Here is a 26,739-nt window from a genome sequence, read left to right on the forward strand (position 1 = left end):
GCCCTTTAAGGTCTATGGGTGCGTGAAAAACACAAACAGCACACGGCCGAGAAACGTACAGAGCTGAGCATTGTCCCTGTTTTGCTACGGATCTATTCTTCATCATAGAGGATTTCTTCTCAGAAGGGTCTGAGGATTGTGGAATAAAGATCAGGACCATAAACCTGCAGGACCAGATAACATTGAGATACAGGAGAGCTTCATTCATTCACATTGTCACTGGCACTACGACTCCCAGCGCGACACAGCATTCTAGGAGTTGTAGTCTCACAACCACTGGCATCAGAGTTCTCCGCTGTCCATGGTGTTATTTTATCATGAACCTGAGCATTAGAACTGATGGTACTAGTATATATATATATATATATATTCATGATAAGAGGGTAGGAAGCGGGCACCGGGCAGCAGTACAGTGTGTTATATGGGGACACACAGGTAATGAGGTATAGGAAAAATAGGGGGCACAATGAAGATGCCACCAACGGCCTAGGCAGGATGCCAGGGTAATGCATCCTCAGGAGAGAGGTACCAGCTAGACAATGGGCACCAGCTACAATTCGATGAATGAAGTAAAAAAAATAAACAGTGGCCGACGAACCACACAAAGGAAGAAGGTGACCGCCACCATAACACCTCCTAATAACCAGCCCCTCCATCCCCTGCACTCACCGAGCGCCGTCGCCATCCGGACAGGCGCTGCCGCTGCCACGCAGGAGTCGCCAGGGCTGCACAAAGTAACAGCCGGTATCTACACGCAAAATCGTACAAAGAGCTATGGACAACGAACAGGCCGCGAATCCCACAGCGACCGACCAGCAGAGGGCAGCAACCGCAGCACACCGGGGGGGAGGAGCTACAGGATCGGCCAACACAACTACCAACAGGTGGGCGGTGCTACAAGCGGGATCGCGGCTCTATCCAAACTGAGGTAGCGGCTGCGGAAGAGGCGGAGCTACAAGCGTTAGTGATTTTCTTGTCAATTTTAGGAAGTTTTTTTTTTGTTTTTTTTTAACTTATAGCTGCTAAGCAGGATTTGTTGCGAGAATGGCGGCTTCTTTAGAGCCCTTGTTGGCCAGTTATCGTAACGGGAGCGAACATATATGAGACTCTGCCCATAACGGGTCACGTGCATCCCATATCCGGGCGCGGCCCTGGTGAAGAGTCGGATGTGACGTTGGGGGTCGGGAGTGCGCTCGCTCTTTTCACACGCGGTGTTGCTGAGACGGGTTCGGAGCCATGAAGCGCCCCAGTAAGTGGCCGGTGTATTTGGTGGACAGGGCATGACTTCTAGTATAATGGGAGCAGTGCAGGAGTAGTGTTAATGATGTCTCTTGGACGAGCAATTTATATAAAGAATTTGTATTATATAGACCCCACAACTTTCCAAAATGTGCTGAAAACCGCACATAAAATGTACTAATATAATGCTAGAAGATCTGCGCTGTTCACATGAGGACATTAGCGCAGGTCTTTTGTGAACTCTATAGTAAGTAACTTTGCTGTCACGAGGCTGAAGTTGGTTTCTAAGGGCATGTTCACACAGGCAAATTACAGCGTTAAACTCCTCAAAATACACTTGCAATATGCCTAAAACCTGCTTCCGTTATTCAAGGGGAGATGCGTGTAGTTCAGACGAGACGTATTTTTATGCTGCTGTATTCAATTATGCTGCGTAATTATACACCTTGTAAGGCTATGTTCACACGGGGTATTTTGCAGGAGGAATATCTGCCTCAAAATTCCGTTTGGAACTTTGAGGCAGATATTCCTCTCCCTGCACGCCGATTTTTGTGGAGTTTTTTGTGGCGTTTTTCGCCCGTGGCCATTGAGCGCCGCGGGCATAAAACAGCGCGAAATACGCTTTCTCTGCCTCCCATTGAAGTCAATGGGAGGTCAGAGGCGGAAGCGCCCGAAGATAGGGCATGTCGCTGCTTTTTCCCGCGAGGCAGTTTTACTGCTCGCGGGAAAAAAGACGCCGACTCCTCCCATTGAAATCAATGGGAGGCATTTTCGGGCCGTTTTTGACGAGTTTTGCAACGCGGTTTCCGCGTCAAAAAACTCGGCCAAATACTCCGTGTGAACCCGGCCTATGGCTATGTTCACACGGAGTATTTTGCAGGAGGAATATCTGCCTCAAAATTCAGTTTCGAAGTTTGAGGCAGATTTTCCTCTCCCTGCACGCCGATTTTCGCTGCGTTTTTCGCCCGTGGCCATTGATCGCCGCGGGCATAAAACATAGCGAAATACGCTTTCTCTGCCTCCCATTGGCTGTGTTCACACGGAGTTTTTTGCAGGAGGAAAATTCCTCCTGCAAAAACTGCTCCAGTAGGTTTTTGCACAGTGGTTTGACAAAAACTCGTCGAGGTATTTTTTCCCTCTTTCTGACTGATTGAAATGGGGTTTTGGAGGCGGACACCGCCTCAAAATGGGTCATGACGCTTCTTTTTACTCGCGGTAAAAAAAACTCGTCCAACTCCCATTGAAATCAATGGGAGGCATTTTCGGGCCGTTTTTGAGTTTTTGGAGCGGTTTCCGCGTAAAAAAAAACTCAGTGTGAACAGGGCCATTAAAGTCAATGGGATGTCAGAGGCGGAAAGATAGGGCATGTCGCTTCTTTTTCCCGCGAGGCAGTTTTACTGCTCGCGGGAAAAAGACGCCGACGCCTCCCATTGAAATCAATGGGAGGCATTTTTGGGCCGTTTTTGCCGAGTTTTGCGACGCGGTTTCCGCGGCAAAAAACTGCAAAATACTCTGTGTGAACATAGCCTAAAAGTGGCATGTCCCTTGAGGCGTTTTTGATGCAGGTTTTAAACCTTTCCAATTGCCAAAAACACTTAGAAGAAACACTTGAAAACCGTTTGGTAAGTCGACCTCAAGAACGCCTGGTTCATGGGAGCGGTTTTGAGGTGTAATTTGCCTGTGTGAACATCGACTTATTCATCAAGTTTTTATTCAAGGGGAACATTTTATTTACTTTGTCCTGGTTCAGTAACTATGGAAAACTTATTTTAGCCATAAATTACAATGACCCGGGTGCCCCGAGAGGAATAAAGTTGAAAGCCGCCCTAAAAAAGGAATCACTGGCACAAAAATGGCTTTTAAAGTGGGCAGAAGTGTGATTTAAAGTAAAAGGATCTCAAACTCAATGTTAATTATTTTGTCTGTGTCCATCTGCCCACTTTGGTGCCAATTTTTATGCCCAGAAGGCTTTGGTTCTGCGCATGATTTTTCTCGTCTGGACTCGTTTTGTGTGTTGGCAGTGTAAGATTAGTGGCCTGGGGGCTTTTAACCCTCTGAACACCAGTTACTTAGCCACTTTTTACTTATCTGCCTACTTTGATTCCAGCTTTTATGCCAACTTTAGGCCTGCCTGAATACAACTCTATTTTATGCTGGGCATCCCTATCTGTTTGGTATTGTTAGATTAGTGGCCCAAAGTCATTTAACCCTTGAAAAACACCAGTTGCTTATTTCAATTAGTAAACAGTGTCCATCTGTCTACTTTGTCAGCTTTTATGCCCAGAACCACTTTGGGCCAGCCTGAATTCAGATAAATTTAATGTTGGGAATCAATCTCAGTGGGCCTGCAGTTCGAACTCAGTGGCTCAAAGTCAATTAACCCTTTAGATCACTCACTTGATTGCCCATTTCTGTGCCAATGAGTTTTGATTTCGGGCTGCTTTCAACTTTATTATTCTACTCCTGGGACCCGGGTTATTGTAATTTATCAATAAAATAAGTTCTCCATAGTTACTGAACCAGTAAAAAAAAGAAAAATACTTTCCCCATGTATAAGAAACCAACTTCAGCCTCATTGTGTTTTCTCATTTGGGAAGACCCCTTCAAGTCGTTCATAACTACTGCAAGTTAAAAATAGTTGTCTGAAGTAGTCACTCCAATTCCAGCTGTCATTTTTCATGAGCTCGGTGACATGATTGGTTTCTATAGTTAACTTCTCTGCTTTTCCCTGTCATATTACGGTGCACGCTGTATTATAATTTTTTTTAGACAAAAAATGTTAAACTGGACAATTTTCAGATGGGCATGTTTAGGTCACCAAGCCCCTGCAGTATAACCGAAATGCTAGTGTTTTAGTGCCCAAAAATCTAGGGACTGGTTCCCTTAAAAGGGGTTTTCCAGTCCTGAGAAATTGATGGCCTATCCTAAGGATAGGCTTTCAATTTCCTATGACTGGACGACCCCTTTTAAGTATCTCAACACTTTTGTGATTGTTAATAAGGGCCTGTTCACATCACCGTTTGCTTTCCGTACCGGGGTTCCATTGCAGGATTCCGTCTGGTGAACCCCGCAACGGAAAGTAAAACAAACCACAGCTTCCGTTCGTCACCATTCCGGTAGGTTTCCGATTTTCAGACGGCATCAATAGCGGAGTCTGTTCCGATGTTCCGTTTTAAATGTATGTTGTGCTTCCATTTGTATTCCGTTTTAAACGGTCTGTTACATTCCATCTCGTGTGTTGAATGCAGGGAACTTTGGCTTTCCTTTGCTTAGCAACGGATTGGTGAAAAACGGACAGCACATGGATGCCTTCTGTTTGCCGTCCATTTTTTGACGGACCCATAGACTTCAATGGGCCCCACGCTCACTGAACGACGGACAAAAGTAGGACATGCTCTACTTTTGACGGAATGGACGAACGGAACAGTCAAAACAACGGAAGTGTGCATGGCCCCGTAGAAATTAATGTGTCGGTGCGATCAGTTAAAATAACGGATAGCACCATGAAGAAAATAACTGATGTGGGCATGAGCCCTAAGTACATATATGTGCGTTTTATTGTAGACTTGATAACTGAGTGTTTTTTTTGGGGGGTGGATCTGCTTTCCCATTCGGGACTGATCATTTTACATATTTCCCCATTTTTTTTCTTCAGAGTTAAAGAAGGCCAGCAAACGCATGTCATGCAGCAAACGTTTTAAAATAAAAAAAAAGGTAAGTTTATCTGAATGGTAAAAATGCACAAATGTAATAGTGTTTTAAGACTATGAAAACCCTTGCGGCTTTTTTTTTTTATTTTTATAATTGTATGTGACTGGTGATTGTAAACATTTTTGTAACTTACGTTGATTACAAGTTTTCTGCCGTACTTGAGATGCAGCTTCTATGTATTCGATATACATACAAACTGCATCAAGTTCTCTCAGCGGAGCTGTCGGTTCAACTAAACTGCCGGCTCGGTTGAGATGGGCTCCTGTCTGTCTCTAGAAGTTCATGAACTTAAATTTGAGTGCTATTAGGGTTATCCCGTGTGTTAGAAAATGTGAAAGATATTTATAATCACAAACGTTTTCATAGGATCCATGAAGGTGTAAAAAGTGTTGCCCAGGAGCATAACTTATAAAAGCTCTATTATGGCATACTATGGTCTAAAGAAATAACAACCATGACCAAAAAAAACGTAATCTATATTAGTCACTGTTTCCCCTCTGTTTACAATGTGCTTTCAGTTCCTGTTATTGCTATGTTGAGAGATCACCGCACACCCGCATGTGAAGTGTTACTGTATATGTGATATATAGAGATTTTATATATACATGTATGTGTATTGTGAATACACTACTACAGATAATGTAAATCATTGTTTCTCGTTCATCTCATTGGGGACACAGACTATGCTATAGCCACTAGGAGGCATGACACGAAGAAGTGTTGGCTCCTCCTACGGTATATAAATCTTCTGGCACTGCGCTTTCAGTCTTAGTTTAGCTTTCAGTCTTAGTTTATTTTTTTCCCTCCATCTTCCAGCGGAGTAACTGGCAATGCGGTCCTCATACTTTCCCCAACATCTGGCAGGCTCTGTGTTTTCCATTGCACTGTTGTCCCTCTGCCATTTTGAAGACAAAAGGCACCAAGAGTGCAAGGTCCTTTGTCGCCCAATAGCCTTAGGGTCATTCCCCTTCGCTGCTCTACTAGTGTCTGATCTCATTGAGCTGACACAAAACGGGGACTTGCCTATATTTTTTATTTTTTTTTGTTGATGGAGTTCAGGACATGTCAGTATTCCAGCTCTTCCCCACCCTGGCATTCTATATGGCATCATGCGCCTGGCGCACCTCTTGGCTAACAGATGTGCCACCTACAGCACCACTTTTGGCTGACTGTGGTGTTTTCCCAGAGGATCCCCTTTTTGAGTCAATAACCCTTACATCTCGCATCACCGCTCCATTCCCGGATGGGCGATTTCATAAACCTTTTCCTTCCCATTCAGTGTTTGTAGAGGTAGTCTCAAGGGAATGGAAGCATCCTGATAACAAATTTGCCCAGTCCTCTCGTCTAGATCTTTCGTATCCTTTTCCACAGGATATTTCCTCAAAATGGCCGAAGTCTGACTGTGGATTCTCTGGTCTTCTGTCTGGTTAAAGAGGCTCTGTCACCACATTATAAGTGCCCTGTCTCCTATATAAGGAGATCGGCGCTATAATGTAGGTGACAGCAATGCTTTTTAGTTAGAAAAACGATCTATTTTAAACCACTTTATGAGCGTTTTTGTTTTTTTTTAGCTTACACGCCCACTTGGGCATTAAGAAACTCATTAGCGTAAAGCTAAAAATCGCTCAAGGTGGTTTAAAATAGATCGTTTTTCTAAATAGGATTACTGTCACCTACATTATAGCGTCTATCTTCTTATATAGGAGATGGGGCACTTATAATGTGGTGACAGAGCCTCTTTAAGACCAATACCCTTCCCATGGCAGACTCTGCCTCATTCTGCATTTCTTTGGATTGTTGCATTGATTTTCTCCAGGCTTTCCTTTGCTGCTGGCTCGGGCTTGCGACAAATATTTTTTCCCATGTGGGTCAGTGGAGCCTTTACTGAATGGGCTCGCCAACTCTTTCATGGTCTCCTTTTTAGGTGGTGCCCAAAAAAGGTCTTGCACACCACTCTTCAGACGCTTCTAAATAACTTGGCAAAGCCTCCCTTGATGTGGCTCACACCTCTTCTATGTGCGCTGGACCGCGTGGCTCAAATGCTGGTTTTGCTTCTAAATGCTCCTTGATGGCGATTTCCTTCTCTGGTGATCCCTTGGGGTGGCTCCTTTCCCCTTCTCTGCGGACAGGTACTCTCCACAGACGACCAACTTCAGAGTTGGGGAGGGGCTGTCCAGAATCTCAAAGCCAAGGGTGTCTGGTCCTTCTAAGAGGTCATTCTCCCCATCAACATTTGGGGACTGAGGGAGATCTTACTCTGCCTCAGTAACTGGATGATTTTTCTGACTGTCAGATCTGTGACCAGACAGATGTTGTCATGTCAGTAGCCTACCGCAAGCACCAAGGTGGGATACACAGTTCGGCATCGATAGCGGAAGCATTTAAGATTCCCAAGATCAAAACCTGGGTCACGAATTATCTGAGTAAAGAATGTATCGGCCCAGGGGAGTGGGCCCTTCATCACTAGGTTTTCCAAAAAAAAATCTGTTCTAGGTGGGGCACACTGGACGTGGACTTGCTGGCATATTGCCTTAGTTGTTAGGTCTCACTCTTAGTTTCCAAGTTTTGGGATCAAAAGACGTATGTAGTCAATGCACTGGTGGCTCTATGGGATCGCTTCAGCCTGATCTATATGTTTCTCCCTTTACCTCCTTTTTCCCAAGCTCCTTAAAGGGAAGGTGTCATGATTTCTTTTATTTTTTTTATTATATTGCTTTTAATAAAATATAAAATAAAAATGTTTTAGTGTTGTCACGTTCTAATTTTTACTGTGTTCAAACTTTTACTTCTCTATGGGGGCTGCCAATTTTTTTCCCATCTGTTTCAATTAACGACACATACAGAGATGGAATACGGCACATACAACCCCATAGAGAATGCTAACGGGAGCCGTTCCATTCTCAGAAGCGTACGCTGTCTGTGTGGGAACGGCGCATGCTCCGCTCCCACACAGACCAAAACGAAGCTCGTTCGCAGAGCGAAATCCGGCGCCATTTTCATGGGCATCGGAAGGCACTGCCGGACAGTAAGATGACTACTTCCGGCCATATGTTCAGGTGCAAGGAATAGGAGCGGAGGCTACGGCAGGTAATTTATGTTCTTGTATGTGATGTGTGTATTATGTTCTTGTGATACTGTCTGCTGAGCCCTGTATCTAATCCTCCTACACTGTGCAGTCGCTCAGAAAATGGTGGCACACAGTGTAGGAGGTTTGAAGATTCAAACTTCTCCTGGCACTAGCCATAAGAAGGGAGGGGGGATTGTGTGAGCACACTAGAGCGAGTGTGTCCACCCCAAATTTGCAGCATAAATCAATGAGGTTGCTTTACCACAGTTACCATGCTGCAATTTTGGAAACTGCTCCCTCTAGTGCCCAGCACATGGAAATGTTATAAATTTAGAATCTAATTTATAATATTTCCTGACTTGTGAAAAAATTAAAACAATGTGTAATCACTCAAATACTAACTGTTTAACTGAAAAAAATTCTAGCGACACATTCCCTTTAAGAAGATTAGGGTTGAGGGGATTCCAAATATCCTTGTCGCTCCAGACTGCCCCCACAGTTGTTGGTACGTCCTTGTGGTGGCTGTGCTAGCCAGCGTTCCCTGGCGCTTACCTCTCCGGCACAATTTGCTCTCTGAGGGGGGCTGTCTTTCACCGACTTTAGTCACTACGTTTAACAGTGTGGCTGTTGAAGCTGCAGTGCTGAAAGCTCAAGGCTTGTTGCAGTGAACTATTTAAACCATGTTAAAAGCCCGGAAGCCGCCTTGAGCCCGAATCACCGTACGCTGAAGAATAGTCTACAGTCGCGTGAGGATCGACATCTTCCTTCCCTAGGCCCTCATTCACACGATTGTATTTTTGCGGCTGCATTTTATCTGAATTTTTGCAGATAAATTGCGCACCATTCTTTTCTATGGCCCCCATCCACACAACTGTGATTTACACAGATAGGTTCGGGGGTTGCAAATCCAGACCGCAAAAACTCAGGACAAGTCATTTACGGTCCGGATTTGCTGATTCACCAATACTGGTTAGTGAGTCTGGATGACACACGGATGCACAACAAGGTTTTTTTGCTGTCTGACGAAACTGGCTTTGTGGACCACAAATCCAATACGGTCGTGTGCATGAGGTCTTCGTTTTCTTCTTGCCCAGGTTTCTGGCTTTCCTCCAGGAGGGATTGGATCGTGGGCTTGCCCTCTGCTCCCTTAGGGAACAAATATCTGAGCTATCTGTTTTTTTGGTTTTTTTTTCCAACAGTCCTGTGGCTTCCAAGTCTGATGTACAAACTTTTTTCCCGATCTGATGGCCTTCTTTTGTCATCATCCGTATTTGACTTTAAAGAGGCTCTGTCACCAGATTATAAGTTCCCTATCTCCTACATAATCTGATCGGCGCTGTAATGTAGATAACAGCAGTGGTTTTTATTTTGAAAAACTATAATTTTTGAGCAAGTTATGAGCTAGTTTAGATTTATGCTAATGAGTTTCTCAATGGACAACTGGGCGTTTTTTTTTAACTTTTGACCAACTGGGCGTTGTACAGAGGAGTGTATGACGCTGACCAATCAGTGACTAATCAGTGTCCTACACTTCTCATTGTTCCAGCCCAGCATGATCCACAGCACAGTGTGATTGTGCAGTGAAAGAAGCTGGGCTGGAACAATGAGAAGTGTATGACGCTGATTGGTCACTGATTGGTCAGCGTCATACACTCCTTTGTACAACACCCAGTTGGTCAAAAGTAAAAAAACGCCCAGTTGTCCATTGAGAAACTCATTAGCATAAATCTAAACTAGCTCATAACTTGCTCAAAAATTATCGTTTTTCAAAATAAAAACCACTGCTGTGCAGCGCCAATCAGATTATGTAGAAGATAGTCAAGTTATAATCTGGTGACCGACCCTCTTTAAACCAAGAAAAAGTGGTTCTCTTCACTGTGCCGATGTGCCCTAAGGAGAACACTCTCCACTATTTGGATGTTGTCGACGCCTTGTGGGTTTACCCTTTGCTCACTTCCTTGTTTGTGATCCTGGATTGCCAGATGAAGGGCTTGGTGGCCTCCAAGGCTACAATCGGTGGCTGCGGTTGAGTTTTCGTCAGGTCTACCATATCAAAGCGAGACCACCGTTCCGGATTACGGCCCTTTCCACTAGGACAGTTGGTGCTTCCTGGTCTGTGCGCCATCAGGCTTCGGGTTTTCAGCTGTAGATGGCAGCTTCTCTTGGTTGCACGGTGTCGTGGGAATCTGTGCAGTAGATGCTTATGTCCATTTCTTTTGGTTCTCACCCATGTGGACTGCTTTGGTCTGTGCCCCCAATGAGAACAAGAAAATAGCATTTTGAGTAGTCACCGTAAAATCTTTTTCACGTCCAGTCCGTTGGTGGACACATCTCCCCACCTTATTTTGTCATAAAGTTGCCCGTCGGCTTTGTCTTTCTATGGTTCTGATATTATTATTCTCTTACCTTGTGTTATGCTTCTGTATAGATTGAGTAGCCCAGTGCATGAAAGAAGGGTATACATTTTAGGAGGAGGCAACACTTTATTTTTAGTGTAATGTCTCCTAATGGCAACAGCATGTACCTAGGGTCTCTCACCCAATGAACTAGACGAGAGATTTTATGGTGAGCACTCAAGTACTATTTTTCACACAGTAACACTTCTGTCATGGGCCATAGCAACAAATAGGATTGAACCCCTAATTGTTATCAAAAGTCCGACTACTCTGAAGGCTTATTGGGTGCATATTGGGGCTAGGCAATTAAAAAAATATATATATAAAATTAAATTAAGCACAGTTAAGTCCTCTTGTGCAAATAGTTCTTAGATGTTTTTTTTTTTTTCCCAGGTTTCAACTTTGTGTCCTCAGTACGCAGATACAGTTGAAACCAATGGTAGAGCAGGGAGCCGTAAGGTCCCTGTTCTACCATTCACAAAATATTAGTTCAATGGTGTAGCATGCAAAAAGGGGTTTGGCCTAATTTGTTCATTAATCGTAATCGAAGTTACATGTTCAATTAATTGTGCTTTTGATTTAGGCCATAATCGCCCTGCCCTATACAAATAGAACACTAACATGTTTAATAAAGTAGAAGCTGTTCTACTGTATATAGTTTTGGGTTATCTGACGTTATTGTGAATGATAATTTGGGGTGGTTACTGGTGACAGGCTTATAAGACAGCAATTTGTATGTTAATTGTATGACTTATTTTATAAGGTTAACGAACACAAGCGGAAAGTCAGAAAAGAAGCAAAAAAAAGGCCTGTAAGCAGGAAGCCGAAAAGAGACATCCGCATTCCCAATGATGCCCCTTTCAAGGAGGATATTCTGCGGGAGGCAGAGCAAAGAAAGCAAAAGGTTAGTTTTCCTTTTTGGTAAATCCTTTATCTGTACCCGCTCTAGATTAGTTTATAACTTGCATCCCTACTTGTTAAAGCGAGAAGACTTAAGGAAACAGCAGAAACTTGACAGACAGAAGGAAGTTGCAAAGAAAAGAAAACTGGACGACCAAGGAAAACCCATCAAGAAAAAAACGGAAATTAAGGTAACTGGATGTAACCTCCTTATAGCACGTTATTTTTAACCAAGTTTTGTTGTATAGATGTATACACCTGCTTTTTTAATATGTATTATTTTTCTCCAAGGAGGAAAAAAAGGTCAAAACAAAGCCAAAGAAACCAGATATTAAGAACTCTATTAGATCTCTGTGCAGGGAAGTGAACAAGGTATGAGTAATAGTAAGAAAAAATTTAAATTAACTTGACTTGAGGTGGAGTGACTGAGCCAACTGCTTACCACTGAATTGTCAACGAGCAGTGTAAAGGTAAGGCCGCACGAAGTGGCACAGACCCGACCGTGATGCGGCCAACAACCGCACCAGCACCATGTTCCTCGCGGCTGTCAAATAGCCTGATGGCAGCTCGTGTGTTAAAACGGCCCTTTACCTGCAAAATTATACGCCCATTAATTGATACGGCCTTTATGGCCGCACGATTTTGCAGATAAAGGGCCGCTTTACCCGCAACAACGCGCGGCCGTCAACAGACTATTTGAAAGCCGCGCAGAATATGGTGCTGGTGCGGTTATTGGACCAGTCAGTGAGCATGTCAGCAGTTTGGTTTAGACCCCAACCGTCTGACTTATGGCCTATTTAGTTCGTACACTGTCTTTTTTACAGGTACCAGTGACTTGCATGAATCCAGCTATGGGAGGGAAATGCTCAGACAAAACTGTACAAATATCTGTTTTTGTCTGTAGGTAATTGAAGCAGCTGATGTTATCTTGGAAGTGTTGGATGCAAGAGATCCTCTGGGCAGTCGATGTGTGCAGGCAGAGCAAGTTGTGCTTCAGTCTCCTGGGAAAAAACTCCTGCTTGTGCTCAACAAAATTGGTAAATTTGATACTTGAGCAGTTCATGTAGTGGTCTCATGTTGTAGACAGATACTACGTGAGAAATGAGGAGAATTCATAAAGTCTTATTCATTATGAGGACATTCAGATCCAACTCTGATCTCCGCTATCTGTTCACCACAAAAAAGTAACAAAACACAACAATCTCATGTGAGCTAGTACCTGCTATTAACCCCTTCAGGACCAAGCTCATTTTGGCCTTCAGGACCAGACCCATTTTTTCAAATCTGACATATTTCACTTTATGTGGTAATAACTCCGGAACGCTTTTACCTATCAAAGTGATTCTGAGATTGTTTTCTCGTGACACATTGGACTTTATGATAGTGGAAAAATGTGGTCGATAAATTCAATATTTACCAGTGAAAAACACCAAAATTTGGTGAAAAATTGCAAAAATTTGCATTTTTCTAAATGTAAATGTATCTGCTTGTAAGACAGGCAGTTATACCACACAAAATTGTTGCTAATTAACATCCCCCATATGTCTACTTTAGATTGGCATCGTTTTTTGAACATCCTTTTATTTTTCTAGGACGTTACAAGGCTTAGAACTTTAGCAGCAATTTCTCACATTTTCAAGAAAATTTCAAAAGGCTATTTTTACAGGGGCCAGTTCAGTTGTGAAGTGGCTTTTAGGGCCTTATATATTAGAAACCGCCAAAAAGTCACCCCATTTTAAAATCTTCACCCCTCAAAGTATTCAAAACAGCATTTAGAAAGTTTCTTAACCCTTTAAACGTTTCACAGGAATTAAAGCAACGTAGAGGTGAAATTTTCAAATTTCATTTTTTTTTTGCAGAAATTCATTTTTATTCTATTTTTTTTGTAACACAGAAGTTTTTACCAGAGAAATGCAACTCAATATTTATTGCCCAGATTCTGCAGTTTTTAGAAATATCCCACATGTGGCCCTAGTGTGGTAAAGGACTGAAGCACCGGCCTCGGAAGCAAAGGAGCACCCAGTGGATTTTGGGCCTCCTTTTTATTAGAAAATATTTTAGGCTCCATGTCAGGTTTGAAGGGCTCTTTCGGTGCCAAAACAGTGGAAAACCACCAAAAGTGACCCCATTTTGGAAACTACACCCCTTGAGGAAATTATCTAGGGGTATAGTGAGCATTTTGACCCCACAGGTTTTTTGCAGAAATTATTGGAAGTAGGCCGTGAAAATAAAAATCGTCATTCTTTCAAAGATTATGTAGGTTTAGCTAATTTTTTCTAATTTCCACGAGGACTAAAGGAGAAAAAGCACCACAACATTTGTAAAGCAATTTCTCCCGAGTAAAACAATACCCCACATGTGGTTATAAACGGATGTTTGGACACACGGCGGAGCTTAGAAGGGAAAGAGCGCCATTTGGCTTTTGGAGCTCAAATTTAGCAGGAATGGTTTGCGGAGGCCAGGTCGCATTTGCAAAGCCCCTGAGGTACCAAAACAGTGAAAACGCCAAAAAAGTGACTCCATTGAGAAAACTACACCCCTTGAGGAATCCATCTAGGGGTGTAGTGAGCATTTTGCCCCCACAGGTGTTTCATAGATTTTATTAGAATTGGGCAGTGAAAATAAAAAAAATCCTTTTTCTTCAATAAGACGTAGCTTTAGCTCCAAATTTTTAATTTTCTCAACAAATAAAGGTAAAAAAAGAACCCCAACGCTTGTAAAGCAACTTCTCTGGAGTACGGCAATACCCCACACGTGGTCGTAAAATGCTGTTTGGGCACACGGCAGGGCTCAGAAGGGAAGGAGCGCCATTTGCTTTTGGTGTACAGATTTTGCTGCATTTGGTTTCTGGTCGCTATGTTGCATTTGCAAAGTCCCTGTGGGACCAAAACAGTGGATCCCCCCCAGAAGTGACGCCATTTTGGAAACAACACCCTCAAGGTATTCACCTAGGGGTGTAGTGAGCATGTTAACCCCACAGGTGTTTTGCAGAAATTCGTGTGCACACGATGTGGGAGAATGAAAATGGGAATTTTTCCTTAGATACGCCAATATGTGGTGCCCGGCTTGTGCCACCATAACAAGACAGCTCTCAATTATTATGCGGTGTTTCCCTGTTTTAGAATCACCCTACATGTGGCCCTAATCTTTTGCCTGGACATTCGACAGGGCTCAGGAGTGAAAGAGTACCATGTAAAATTGAGGCCTAATTTGGCGACATATAAAGTATTGGTTCACAATTGCAGAGGCTTTGATGTGAAATAATAAAAGAAACCCCTGAGAAGTGACCCCATTTTGGAAACTGCACCCCTCAAGGCATTTATTAAGAGGTGTAGTGAGCATTTTCACCCCACGTGTCTTTTCCATAAATGATTGCGCTGCGGAAGGTACAAATTAAATAGTTTCCCTAGATATGCCAATTCAGTGTCAAATGTCATGCCCAGCTTGTGCCACTTTTTTTTTTATATACACCGTTCACCGTACGTTATAAACTACATGTTACCTTTATTCTGCGGGTCAGTACGATTCCGGCGATACCAAATTTATAGAACTTTTTTATAACTTTTTGCACAATAAAATTACTTTTGGAAAGAGAATGTATTTTTTCTGTCGCCAAGTTGTGAGAGCCATAACTTTTACATTTTTTCGTCGATGAAGCTGTGTGAGGGCTTGTTTTTTTTGCGAGACGAGGTATAGATTTTATCGGTACCATTTTTGGATACATGCGACTTTTTGATCACTTTTTATTTCAATTTTTGGAAGACAGTGACCAAAAAAACAGTAATTATGGCAGTGTTTTTGAGTTTTTTTTTTACGGCGTTCACTGTGCGGAATAAATAACATAATATTTTTATAGTTCAGGTCGTTACGATCGCTGCGATACCAAATATGTATGGCTTTATTATTTTTTTCAATAATAAATGACTTCTAAGGGAAAAAGGGCGATTGTGTTTTGTGTTATTATTTGAAACTTTTATTGTATGTTTTCCAACTTTTATTTTTACTTTTTTGACACTTTTTTTTACACTTTTCTTTAGTCCCACTAGGGGTCTTGAATGTCCAACTATTTGTTTGATGTTCTAATACATTGCACTACCTATGTAGTGCAATGTATTGGAACTGTCAGTTGTTCACTGACAGCAAGCCGATTAGGCTCCGCCTCTGGGCGGGGCCTAATCAGCTTACGTAATGGCAGACAGGAGTCCATTGTTAGGGCTCCTGTTGCCATGGTAGCAGTCGCCAGCCTTGCCATCGCATGGCAAGGCTGCCGATTTTCTACAAACCTCTAGGATGCAGCGATCACAATGGATCGCTGCATCGAAGGGGTTAATGCCAGGAATCGGAGCTAGCTCCGGTTCCTGGCGATAGATCGGGGTGTCCGCTGTTACATACAGCGGACACCCACTGCTGATGACGCCGGCTCAGCTTCTGAGCCGGAAGCTGAGCCGGCGCCATCTTGCCGATGTTACCGGAAGCCTCCTGGGCCCCGCCGACGACGGGGCATAGGAGGATTCCGTTACAGGCTGATCGGGAGGTAAGCATTAGCCCTCCGATCGCCTTTGCAGCCACCGGCAACCCAGCGATCACGTTGCTGGGGTGCCGGTGGCTATAAACTCCTCACATGCTGCGATCTCTATTGAACGCAGCATGTGAGGGGTTAATCGGTCGGATCGGATGCTAGCTCCGGTCCTGGCCGATACCTTAGGGTGCCAGCTGTAACATACAGCTGTCACCCGGTGGTGATGTCGCTGGCTCAGCTCCTGAGCCAGCTTCATCTCCATGACGTATATTTACGTGAAAAGGCGGTAAGCCACCGATTTTAATGACGTATATATACGTGATCCGGCGGGAAGGGGTTAAATGCTGTGGGTCTTTTTTTAACAATTGTAAAATTTTATTTTCTAGATCTAGTGCCCAAAGACAACGTTGAAAAGTGGCTACGGTTTCTTAACAATCAACTTCCAACTATTGCCTTCAAGTGTTCTACACAAGTGCAAGAAAAGAATTTGGTAAATATGTACTGGAGGCAATTTTGTAGACCTTCCGAGAAATGTATATGTAAACCGATTTTAAGTTTAGTGGTAGCACAAGTTTCAAATGTTCATATGGTCACTAAATATACATACAGATTACTTTTGCCAGTGATGGGCAAATACTGGAGACTAGGCGCAAGTTAGAGCAACCTAGGAGCAAATTTCAATTTTTAAGGGGTCATATACTTAGACATGAGCAAAAGAACTGACTTGGTGCTGTAGAATCTTTTTATTTAAAAGAGAGGCAGAAACCTTCCAAGTTAAGATTACCATCTGATCATGAACGCATGGTCATCAGAATGTGCTGTGTGATGAGCGGTCTGTTCTGACTCTTTGATGAGCACAAGATCCAACTCTGAAATTAGCACTCGTTATTCCCATAAAAGTCGACCATGATCTACATAGTCTTGTAAACTCTTAAAGACTGATCTATTTCCTTTTATGACCCTGAAGCCAGGTGTTGGGAAGAAAGTGAATCCTGGGTGTATTGATGTGTCTAAAGGTACAGTATGCTACGGAGCAACTTCTCTACTAAGAATTCTTCATAGTTTGTGCCCCTCGCAAACTGAGGCTATTAAAGTCGGCTTAATAGGTAAGCGTACATGGTGTCCCATCCTATGCACTAAATACATGGCTGTATTCATGAGTTCTTACACTACATCTTATGTCAGATGCAGTGTCATGTTATTTCCCTGGCTATAGTTAGATTTACCTGAGCAGCAGGGTTTCCTTCTACAAGTATATGTACTTTTCTAGACTTTTATAAAATGTGTTGAATAGGTGAAGATATGAGGATAATTCTTGAGTCTGATGTTTCTGATGACTCAGATCCAACTCTGATCTGATCCTTTAAGGCTTTTGCACACGACCTAGTGCCACTTGGGCCATTTTTCGTGCCACCTGATAGTTTTCACAGAACCATTCACTTCAGTGGGTGAACTGGATCCGTGAAAACAGACCCGACTTCCCGATCTGCGGAAAGAGTGTCCTATTTTTCTACTGGACACGGACGGCACACAAGGTTGTGTGCAAGAGCCCTTCGAACGTCATGTAGATTTTGCTTCGATTTCATCAATCCAAGTCTTCATTTTATTTTTTTGTTTCTCTGTCTTTAGGATTTTCAAACACCGGGAAGAGCAGTTTAATTAACACATTGAAGCAATACAAAGTCTGCAATGTGGGGGCATTAAGAGGAACAACAAGGTAAAAACCATATGTCATTAGTTCCTGGTAGTGCTCTCCAACTTGTGGCTCTCCAGCTGTGGTAAAACCACAACTCTCAACATACTGGGGATTTTAGTTTTAGAATAACCGGAGAAGCACAGGCTGGAGACCACTGGTTTAGGGCATATACATTTGACATCCTGTGTTATCCAGGATTTATAAACTGATGGCCTATCCTTTACTTAAATGGGAAAATGCTGTAGTACCATGCATAGCCGCTACAAAAGTTAAGGTGTGTGGAAGTATAAACCGCATGAAATGTGATTTCACAAAGTGGCTGCGGGGCATATCGGATGCCCACCGATCTAAAAATAGGCCATTCGTTTTTTTTAATCCTAGATAACCCCCATTAGTCAGTATGATGAGTGACTGGAGCTGACCTTCCCATGGAGCGTCCGTTCAATCCAACTCTGAATCTTCTGTAAATTCTGTACTTTGTCGATTTGCCTTCTTTTACACTGATGCTACAGACTGACTCATTTTATCTTCAGGATAATGCAAGATGTGAAAATTGATGACCAAATCAAGATAATTGACAGTCCCAGCCTAGTTGTATCTCCTGATAACCCACCTGTGAACCTCTTCATGAGAAGTGCTTTTCAAAGTGATGATGATGTTCTGGACAGTGTCAATAAGATATTAAAACATTGTGATAAACAGCAGGTATGCAGTAAACCTGAGCTTTCAATAGCGGTGTTCTTAAATCTATTACTGTTTTACATAATTACCACCTTAATGTGTTCCACATGTTATTGAAAACCAAACTCTTAAAGACAGCAATATACTGGCATTGGGTATAGTTTTCTGCAATGGCCTGTCGGGTATTACGGGTGCCTTATAAGAATAAAAGCCCTTTACTGTGTCCGCATTAGTAGGACAAGTATTTCAACTATGTACTTGCTGTGGTCAACTATTCCCACACAGCCAGTAAGTTTCAATGTCAGGCTGCGATGTTACCCTTTCTGGTCTGTGGAGACCAGAGTGATAAATTACTTTGGTTACTTACCATGATATCGCCATAGCCAACATGCCACGTACTGGTGCACTGAGCCGTGGGATAGAAGTATAGTTCGAATATTTGTTATAATATGGCACGCTAAATTGGTTTTCCAAACGTTTTTCCTGAATCTGGAAAAAAAAAAAATTAACATTTATGTATCTTTCTACATCAAGTATATTTCTCAAGTGCAGGCATTGCATTCAATAGCTAACTCATTAAGCAATTGCACTCGTTATTCTAGTTCAAACAATCTCAATAGGTTGGTTACGTTCCAAGTGGTCCATCCTGATGTTCCTGTACACGTTGACTTGAATATACAGGAGGATTCAGAAGTCTCTATACATGGGGTAGAGGACTTCCTTAAAGAGGCGCTGTCACCACATTATAAGTGCCCATCTCCTAGATAAGGAGATCGGCGCTATAATGTAGGTGACAGTAATGCTTTCTATTTAAAAAAAGATCTATTTTTACCACTTTATTAGCGTTTTTAGATTTATGCTAATGAGTTGCTTAATGCCCAAGTGGGCGTACTTTCACTTTAGACCAAGTGGGTGTTGTTCAGGGGAGTATGACGCTGACCAATCAGCGTCATGCACTCCTCCATTCATTTACTCAGTGCATAGGGATCCTTTTAGATCCTTATGTGCTGGCTTATACTAACACATTAACAATACTGAAGTGTTTAGACAGTGAATAGACATTCCACGGGATGTCTATTCACAATCTCTGCACTTCGTTACTCTCTGTGGTGGTTACAGCAGAGGACGTGTAATCTCGCGAGATTACGCGGTAAATGACGGGTTACAACGAGATCACGCTTCCTCGGCTGTAACTACCATAGAAACCGTAACGAAGTGCAGAGATTGTGAATAGACATCCCGTGGAATGTCTATTCACTGTCTAAACACTTCAGTATTGTTAATGTGTAAGAATAAGACCGCACATAAGGGTCTAACAAAATCCCTATTCGCTGTGTAAATGAATGGAGAGGAGTTCATGATACTGATTGGTCAGCGTCATACACTCCCCTGTACAATGCCCACTTGGTCTAAAGTGAAAGTATGCCCACTTGGGCATTAAGCAACTCATTAGCATAAATCCAAAAACGCTAATGTGGTAAAAATCTTTTTTTTTTTTTTAAATAAAAAGCATTACTGTCACCTACATTACAGCGCCCATCTCCTTATATAGGAGATAGGGCACTTATGTGGTGACAGAGCCTCTTTAATCAAAGTTGACAGAAAAACGGACCTTGAGTGAGAAAAGCATCCATCTGCACTTGACCACAAAATGAGTGCGTATTTCCCTATTATGTCATAGTGACAAATCAGTAGTTTTGACCGGTGGGGGTCTGAGCACTGAGATCCCCACTGATCGCTAAAACAAAGCAGTCAATAAGACTTTGTAGATTAAAATTTTCTTCTATTTTGCAGGTTATTTTGCAGTACAATGTTTCAGACTACCGAAGTCCCCTGGAATTCTTGGATTTACTTGCTCATAGAAGAGGACTATTGAAGAAAAAAGGTGTAGCTGATCTGGAGGGTGCAGCAAAACTCTTCTTGAGTGATTGGATGGGGTAAGCGGAAACTAAGCTTAAAGAGGCTCGGTCACCAGATTTTCAAACCCCTATCTCGTATTGCAGCAGATCGGCGCTGCAATGTAGATTACAGTAACTTTTTTTTTTTTTTCAAAAACGAGCATTTTTGGCCAAGTTATGACCATTTTTATATTCATGCAAATGAGCCTTAAGTACAAGTGGGCGTGTATTGTGTGTGTACATCTGGGCGTTTTTACTTGTTTTACTAGCTGGGCGTTGTGAATAGAAGTGTATGATGCTGACGAATCAGCATCATCCACTTCTCTTCGTTAACACCCAGCTTCTGGCAGTGCAGACACACAGCGTGTTCTCGAGAGATCGCGCTGTGACGTCACTTCCTGCCCCAGGTCCTGCATCGTGTCGGATGAGCGAGGACACATCGGCACCAGGCGACAGAGGCTACATCGACTTACCTGCAAACGCCGATGCTGCTGCAGAATCAACTGTAGCCTCTGGTGCCGATGTGTCCTCGCTCGTCCGACACGATGCAGGACCTGTGGCAGGAAGTGACGTCACAGCGTGATGTGATCTCTCGAGAACACGCTGTGTGTCTGTGCACTGCCAGAAGCTGGGTGTTAATGAAGAGAAGTGGATGATGCCGATTCGTCATCATCATACACTTCTATTCACAACTCCCAGCTAGTAAAACAAGTAAAAACGGCCAGATGTACATACACAATACACGCCCAGTTGTACTAAAAGGCTCATTTGCATAAATATAAAAATGGTCATAACTTGGCCAAAAATGCTCGTTTTAAAAAAAAAAGTTACTGTAATCTACATTGCAGCGCCGATCTGCTGCAATACGTGATAGGGGTTTGAAAATCTGGTGACAGAGCCTCTTTAAAGAGGCTCTGTCACCAGATTATAAGTGCCCCATCTCGAACATAATGTGATCTGCGCTGTAATGTAGATAAAAAATTTTCTTTATTTTGAAAAACGATAAATTTTGAGCAAGTCATGCACAACTTTAGATTTATGCGAATTCGTTTCTTAATAGAAAACTGGGCGTGTTTCTTCTTTTTTACCAACTGGGTGTTGTAAAGAGACATGTATGACGCTGACCAATCAACGTCATACACTTCCCTCCATTTATTTTTAGCAGTACTCGCAACACAGCGTGATCTCGCGAGATCACGCTGTACTGTCACATACTCCCACATTAACTTTACCGAAGTGTCTTGAGAGTGAAAAGTCATTGCCTCCAGCCAGGACGCGATGTCTATTCATTAATCCTGATACTTAGGTAAAGTTTCTGTGAATGACAGCACATTGTGATCACTCTGTGCTGTGTGAGTAAGTCCCACAGAAACTTTACTGAAGTGTCGGGAGTGTGAATGGACAGTGTCCTGGCTGGACGCGATGTCTATTCACTCTCGACACCCTTCAGTAAAGTTAATGTGGGAGTATGTGACAGTACAGCGTGATCTCACGATATATCGCTGTGTTGCGAGTACTGCTAAAAATTAATGGCGAGACGTGTATGACACAACGTTCAGTTGGTAAAGTAAAAACACGCCCAGTTTTCTATTAACTCCTTAGTGATCACCAATACGCCTTTTCACGGCGGTCACTAAGGTGCCGTAGGCTAGGCCGCCGCCGCCTTTTCATGGTGGCCCAGTCTAAGTCATGCATGGGTGTCCTGTGCAGGCTGGAGCCGGGGCTCTACTGTCTGACACCCTGGCTCCTGCTCCAACGCCCGTGATCGAAGTTTACTTTGATCGCGGCCGTTTAACCTGTTAAATGCCGCCAGCAATAGCAACCGCGGCATTCAACTTTACAGAGGGAGGGAGCTCCCTCTCGCCCATCGGCGGCCCGCAAATGAAATCAGTTTTAATAAAGGCCCCCAGGTCTGCCCTGGGCATATGCCTATTAGGACGTGCCTCCGTCACGTCCGAATTGCCTGTAATGCTGGGTTTACACTACCTATTTTCAGGCGTAAACGAGGCGTATTATGCCTCGATTTACGGCTCCAATACGTCGGCAAACATCTGCCCATTCATTTGAATTGGTTTGCCGACGTACTGTGCCGACGACCTGTAATTTACGCGTCGTCGTTTGACAACTGTCAAACGACGAAAAAAATGACAGCCTCGTCAGAAGTGCAGGACACTTCTTTGGACGTAATTTGTGCCGTTTTTCATTGAATTCAATGAACAGCTCTAAATTACGGCCGTCAATGACGCCTCGCAAAATGCGAGGACGAGCAATTACGTCTGAAATTACAGATCTCTTTTCTCCTGAAAACTGCTCCGTAATTTGAGACGTAAATGCAGTTTACGTGTGCACATACCCTTAGAGTTACACTGACAGGCAATAATGCTCTGGTATACTAAGTATACCAAAGCATTATAGCAGCGATCTGAAGATCACATACTAAAGTCCTAGTGGGTCTAAAAAAAGTAAGTAATTAACGTGAAATAAAGATTAGAAAAAATGACAGTAAAAAAATCTATTTTTTTCCATAAGTGGTTTTATTTAGTAAAAGTGTAAAAAATAAAAGTACACATATATGGTATCGACGCAAACGTATTGACAATTAATAAAGTTAGTATGTAATTTAAACCGCAAGGTGAACACCGTAAAAAAAGAAACGCAAAAAACAATGGCGAAATTGCTATTTTTTCCAATGCCCCCAAAAAAGTCATAATAAAAATTAATCAAGTCCCATGTACCCCAAAACATTACCAATCAAACCTACGTCTTGTCCCGCAAAAAACAAACCCAAAACATCACTACATTGACGGAAAAATAAAAAAGTTACAGCTCTTGGAAAGCGACGATGCAAAAACAAATAATTTTAGTTCGAAAGTGTTTTTTATTGTGCAAAAGTCGTAAAACGTAAAAAAAAACTACATATGTGGTATTGTCGTAATCGTACCACCCCATAGAATAAAGGTAACGTGTTATTTACGCCGCCATAGTGAACGACGTCAATTTAAACCGCATTGAACAATGGTGGAATTTATGGGGGGTTTTTTTCTAATCCCCCCCCACAAAAGAAAGTTAATAAGCTATTCAAATTATATGTACCCTAAAATGGTGCCATTGAAAAATACAACTATCCCGCAAAAAAAACAAGTCCTCATACAGAAATGTAGATGGAAAAATAAAAAAGTTAGAGCTTTGAATGGGACTATAGAAAAATAAATAAAATAGCCTTGTCATTAGGGCCTAAAATAGGCTGGTCACTAAGGGGTTAAGAAACAAATTAGCATAAATCTAAAATTGTGCGTAACGTACTCAAAATTGATAATTTTCAAAATAAAAAACGTATCCACATTCCAGCGCCGATCACATTATGCAGGAGATAGGGCACTTATAATCTGGTGACTGAGCCCCTTTAAATACTCAAGAGAAATACCTCATGATTTTGAATTCATTGTTTGATAATCAGATACTTTTTTTTTATAGAGCCAGACTTTGCTATCACACTCTGCCGCCTGCATCCTTCAACTCTCACATTGATTGCGACCAGACATCTGCAATGAAGGAAGTTGTTAACTGTAAAATTCTTCAGGATGAAAATAAGAAAAATATTAAAGGTCTTTGTTAAATTTTTATTTTATCTTGTTACAAAATGGTGTACGTAAAGATGTGTAAGCCCATACTACTCGTGAATACTTATCAGATCTGTGCGGTAACAGGTTTGGACTGCAGAAGGCCTATTTCTGATGAGCTTATTTCTTGGTCCGGTTTTTATAGGTGTGAAAAACCCAACTCCTGCCAGCAGTATTGCGTTTCATTTTTCCCATATAACCAATGGTATAATCAATGAAAATGAAATCAAAGAGCAGAGTGAAGAACCCACTGACCTGGAGGGTGATGAAGAAATGGGAGATGAAGAGGATCTCAGCGAAGATGAAGAGGCAAGTAAAAATACAGATGTATATTATAAAACTAGCATACATCGCTCTATTTCTATATTCTCTATAGCGGTAGGTCTGTGTACCCTCCTATTACACAACGTTTGTCATCCCATTTTGGCCGAAGGAGCACTTTTGAGATCAAACCATGTACTACATGGCAGTAGGGATTCAAATTTATCTCCAGCTTTTTGCCCATGTTTATGTTGCTCCTACAAGCCTCTGCAGTTTTCTTTTTAATAAAACAATGTGTCGTGGAATTTTCACCCCTTAACGACATGTCACATACTAGTATTTGACAGGCGTTAAGGGGAAGAATGGAGCGGGCTCACGGGCGCCGTACTCCGCAGGTGACAGCTGTTATACAGCCAACACCGCAACGGGCGGCATCAAAGATCTCTTTGATTCCGCCTGTTTAACACCTTAAATGCCACGGTCAATCGCGACTGCAGCATTTAAATTGTTAGTCAGGGGGGCACCAAGCCATCGCGCCCCCGCGACACGGTCGGATGGTGAAAATGGTTATCCTGGCATCCTGAGGGCCTATTGAAGGTCTGCCATTTTTGTACTCCTTTGGGGCTTCAAAGGAGACTCCGAATCACTATATACTGCAGTACATTAGTATTGCAGTATATCATGCAAGCGATCCAACAATCGCTGGTTCAAATATCCTTGGGGGATTAATAAATAAAGTAAAAAACAGTCTTTTTTTTTTTATTTTTTTTATTTTTTTTTTATGTTCCAAAAAAAATAAGTACGTTAAAAAGAACTTTTTATTTTTTCGTTTCCCCCCCTTTTAAAGTAATGTTAAAAATAAAAGTTTACATAGTCTGGACTTTTACGGACCAGTTATCACAATAGAGCGTTGTTTAACCCGCTCGGTTAACACCACAAAAAAATGTATATATAAAATATCCTAATTGCTGTTCTTTGGTCACCTTAGCTCTTCAAAAAAAGGAATAAAAAGTGATCAAAAAGTCACATCGGTGAAAAATTTAAGCCCTCACGCTGCTAAATTGATGGAAAAATAAAAAGGTTATGGCTCTCAGAATATGGCGAAACAAAACATATTTTTTATTTTTTTTAGCAAATAGTTTTTATTTTTTTAAAAGTGGTAAAACCTAAAACATATATAAATTTGGTATCGCCATTATCGTATCAACCTATAGAATAAGGTGAATATGTAGTTTTTACCGCCTGATGAACGCCGTAAAAACAAAACCCTAAAAAAAAACGTGTAATCGCTATTTTTTTGCCCATATCACCCCACAAATTTTTTTTCCCAGCTTCCCAGTATATTATACAGTACAATAAATGGTGCCATGAAATACTACAACTTGTCCCGCAAAAAACAAGCCCTCATATGGCTGTGGAGGAAGACACAAAAAAGTTATGGCATTTGGAAGGCGGGGAGGAAAAAACTAAAACTCAAATTGGCAGTGTTCTTAAAGGGTTTATCAACTTTTTTTAATTGTTTTTATTTAGAACCCTATTTATACTTTTTGAGAACTTCTATGTATCCTGGATACATAGAAGTCGTATCTCAACAAGTTATAACAAATTTGAGTAAAAACCCCTCAAAAAAAAGTTGTTTAAAAATAACATAGCCTTGAAGGTTTGTTTTTTTTGCTCTGCATTTGAGGTCCACCACTTTCCTCTAATAGGCTGAAGATGAAACTTGAGCTGGCCTTAAGGGAAGAGCGACAGTCATTAGTCATTTGGGAGTAAAAAGATACTCTATCAAACGCATTACACGGTGACAAATTTGTAACGGAGCACTGCGGTCATGTGCCACCTGTGAGAATTCCAGCTTTTACTACTGGTAACACGGACGTTGTGCCTATTACATGTATAGACATTGTAGTCGTCATACAGGTCATAAAAAGCTGGGGCTCTAAGGGGTAAATGCACAGCAGGTTGCAGGGTATTTTATTAGCTAGAAAAAGTAGTTTTACAGATGGAGTTAGGCTTTTAATTGAAAAAAAGAATTTCTAATTTTTATATTTTTTTTTTTTGTTTCGCAGAATAAGACGCCAAAGGTGATCGAACAATCAGGTATGGTTAAAATACTTTATCTCCCTATGCCTCAGTTTTTAAAAGGAGACATTTTTTTTATTTTTCTCCCAGATTAATGAAACATTCAAATACAATTGTGGCTAATCCATTAAATGACATATTAAAGACGTTCTCTCCTAGAAGCTATTAGGGCATGTAATGTGCACGGGCCCATAACCTTGTTCTTTAAAACCCTTCATAGCGCTGTTGTAAAATCTAGTTGCGTTCATTCTCTAGTCTCAATCTGTGTTCATTCTATTGTTTTTTGGGTGTTTTTTTTCTGCTATAAAGTTATTGTTTGAGTTTACATTTGCATTCCGATGTCAATGTTTTTTGTGCATTTTATAATTTAGCTCTCAATTCCTTTTTAGCACCAAGAACGGAAACCGTTAAGTCTGTCAGCTTTGATAAACCAGCCGAAGCAAATGATGATTATGACTTTAATGCAGATTTTAACTAAAATGCCAAGAAGATTCTAGTCTGTCGGTTGTTATAAAATTTGATTTTGAGTCCATAGAAAGACTTGAAAATAACAGTGGTCACTGTATGTAGAATAGCATTCTGTAATGTGGATTCTGTGAATCTCAGTTCATTTATGTATGCAAAGTCTGTGGATGCTTTCACTTCATGTAATAAATAACCTTTATCCAA

The 26,739-nt window shown here is 41.8% G+C and overlaps 2 protein-coding genes and 2 non-coding genes across 10 annotated transcripts in view; 3 read left to right on the forward strand and 1 right to left on the reverse strand.

The window, feature by feature from the left end:
- PBRM1 (polybromo 1) overlaps positions 1-754 on the reverse strand; it is a 97,046-nt gene extending 96,292 nt beyond the window's left edge. For all 7 annotated transcript variants that reach the window (XM_075833793.1, XM_075833791.1, XM_075833788.1 and 4 more), the window contains exon 1: positions 670-754. The gene's annotated coding sequence lies outside the window, so the exon portion shown is untranslated. The remainder of the gene's footprint in view (positions 1-669) is intronic.
- Positions 755-1,115: 361 nt separating this feature from the next.
- GNL3 (G protein nucleolar 3) lies at positions 1,116-26,739 on the forward strand. The gene is made up of 15 exons (XM_075833794.1): positions 1,116-1,249; positions 4,895-4,953; positions 11,177-11,317; positions 11,397-11,504; positions 11,605-11,685; positions 12,218-12,350; positions 16,219-16,322; positions 16,800-16,938; positions 17,462-17,549; positions 18,062-18,233; positions 20,004-20,146; positions 23,582-23,712; positions 23,873-24,036; positions 26,058-26,088; positions 26,460-26,739. Exons 1-15 carry the CDS (start codon positions 1,237-1,239, stop codon positions 26,546-26,548), a joined length of 1,596 nt encoding a protein of 531 aa, XP_075689909.1. The 5' UTR covers positions 1,116-1,236; the 3' UTR covers positions 26,549-26,739.
- LOC142658282 (small nucleolar RNA SNORD19) lies at positions 12,410-12,483 on the forward strand. Its single transcript, XR_012850109.1, has one exon. It is a non-coding gene; the product is annotated as a small nucleolar RNA SNORD19 (small nucleolar RNA).
- LOC142658283 (small nucleolar RNA SNORD19) lies at positions 17,130-17,199 on the forward strand. The gene has a single exon (XR_012850110.1). It is a non-coding gene; the product is annotated as a small nucleolar RNA SNORD19 (small nucleolar RNA).

The sequence above is a fragment of the Rhinoderma darwinii genome, chromosome 7, assembly GCF_050947455.1.
Source record: "Rhinoderma darwinii isolate aRhiDar2 chromosome 7, aRhiDar2.hap1, whole genome shotgun sequence".
Classification (NCBI taxonomy): Eukaryota; Metazoa; Chordata; class Amphibia; order Anura; family Rhinodermatidae; genus Rhinoderma; species Rhinoderma darwinii.

Bases quoted from the DNA above. Each gene is read 5' to 3' on its own strand.
- GNL3 (XM_075833794.1), top strand. The intron at 11,505-11,604 runs GTAACTGGATGT...TTTTTCTCCAAG, and splicing joins AGAAAAAAACGGAAATTAAG to GAGGAAAAAAAGGTCAAAAC. The intron at 18,234-20,003 runs GTATGCAGTAAA...TCTATTTTGCAG, and splicing joins AACATTGTGATAAACAGCAG to GTTATTTTGCAGTACAATGT.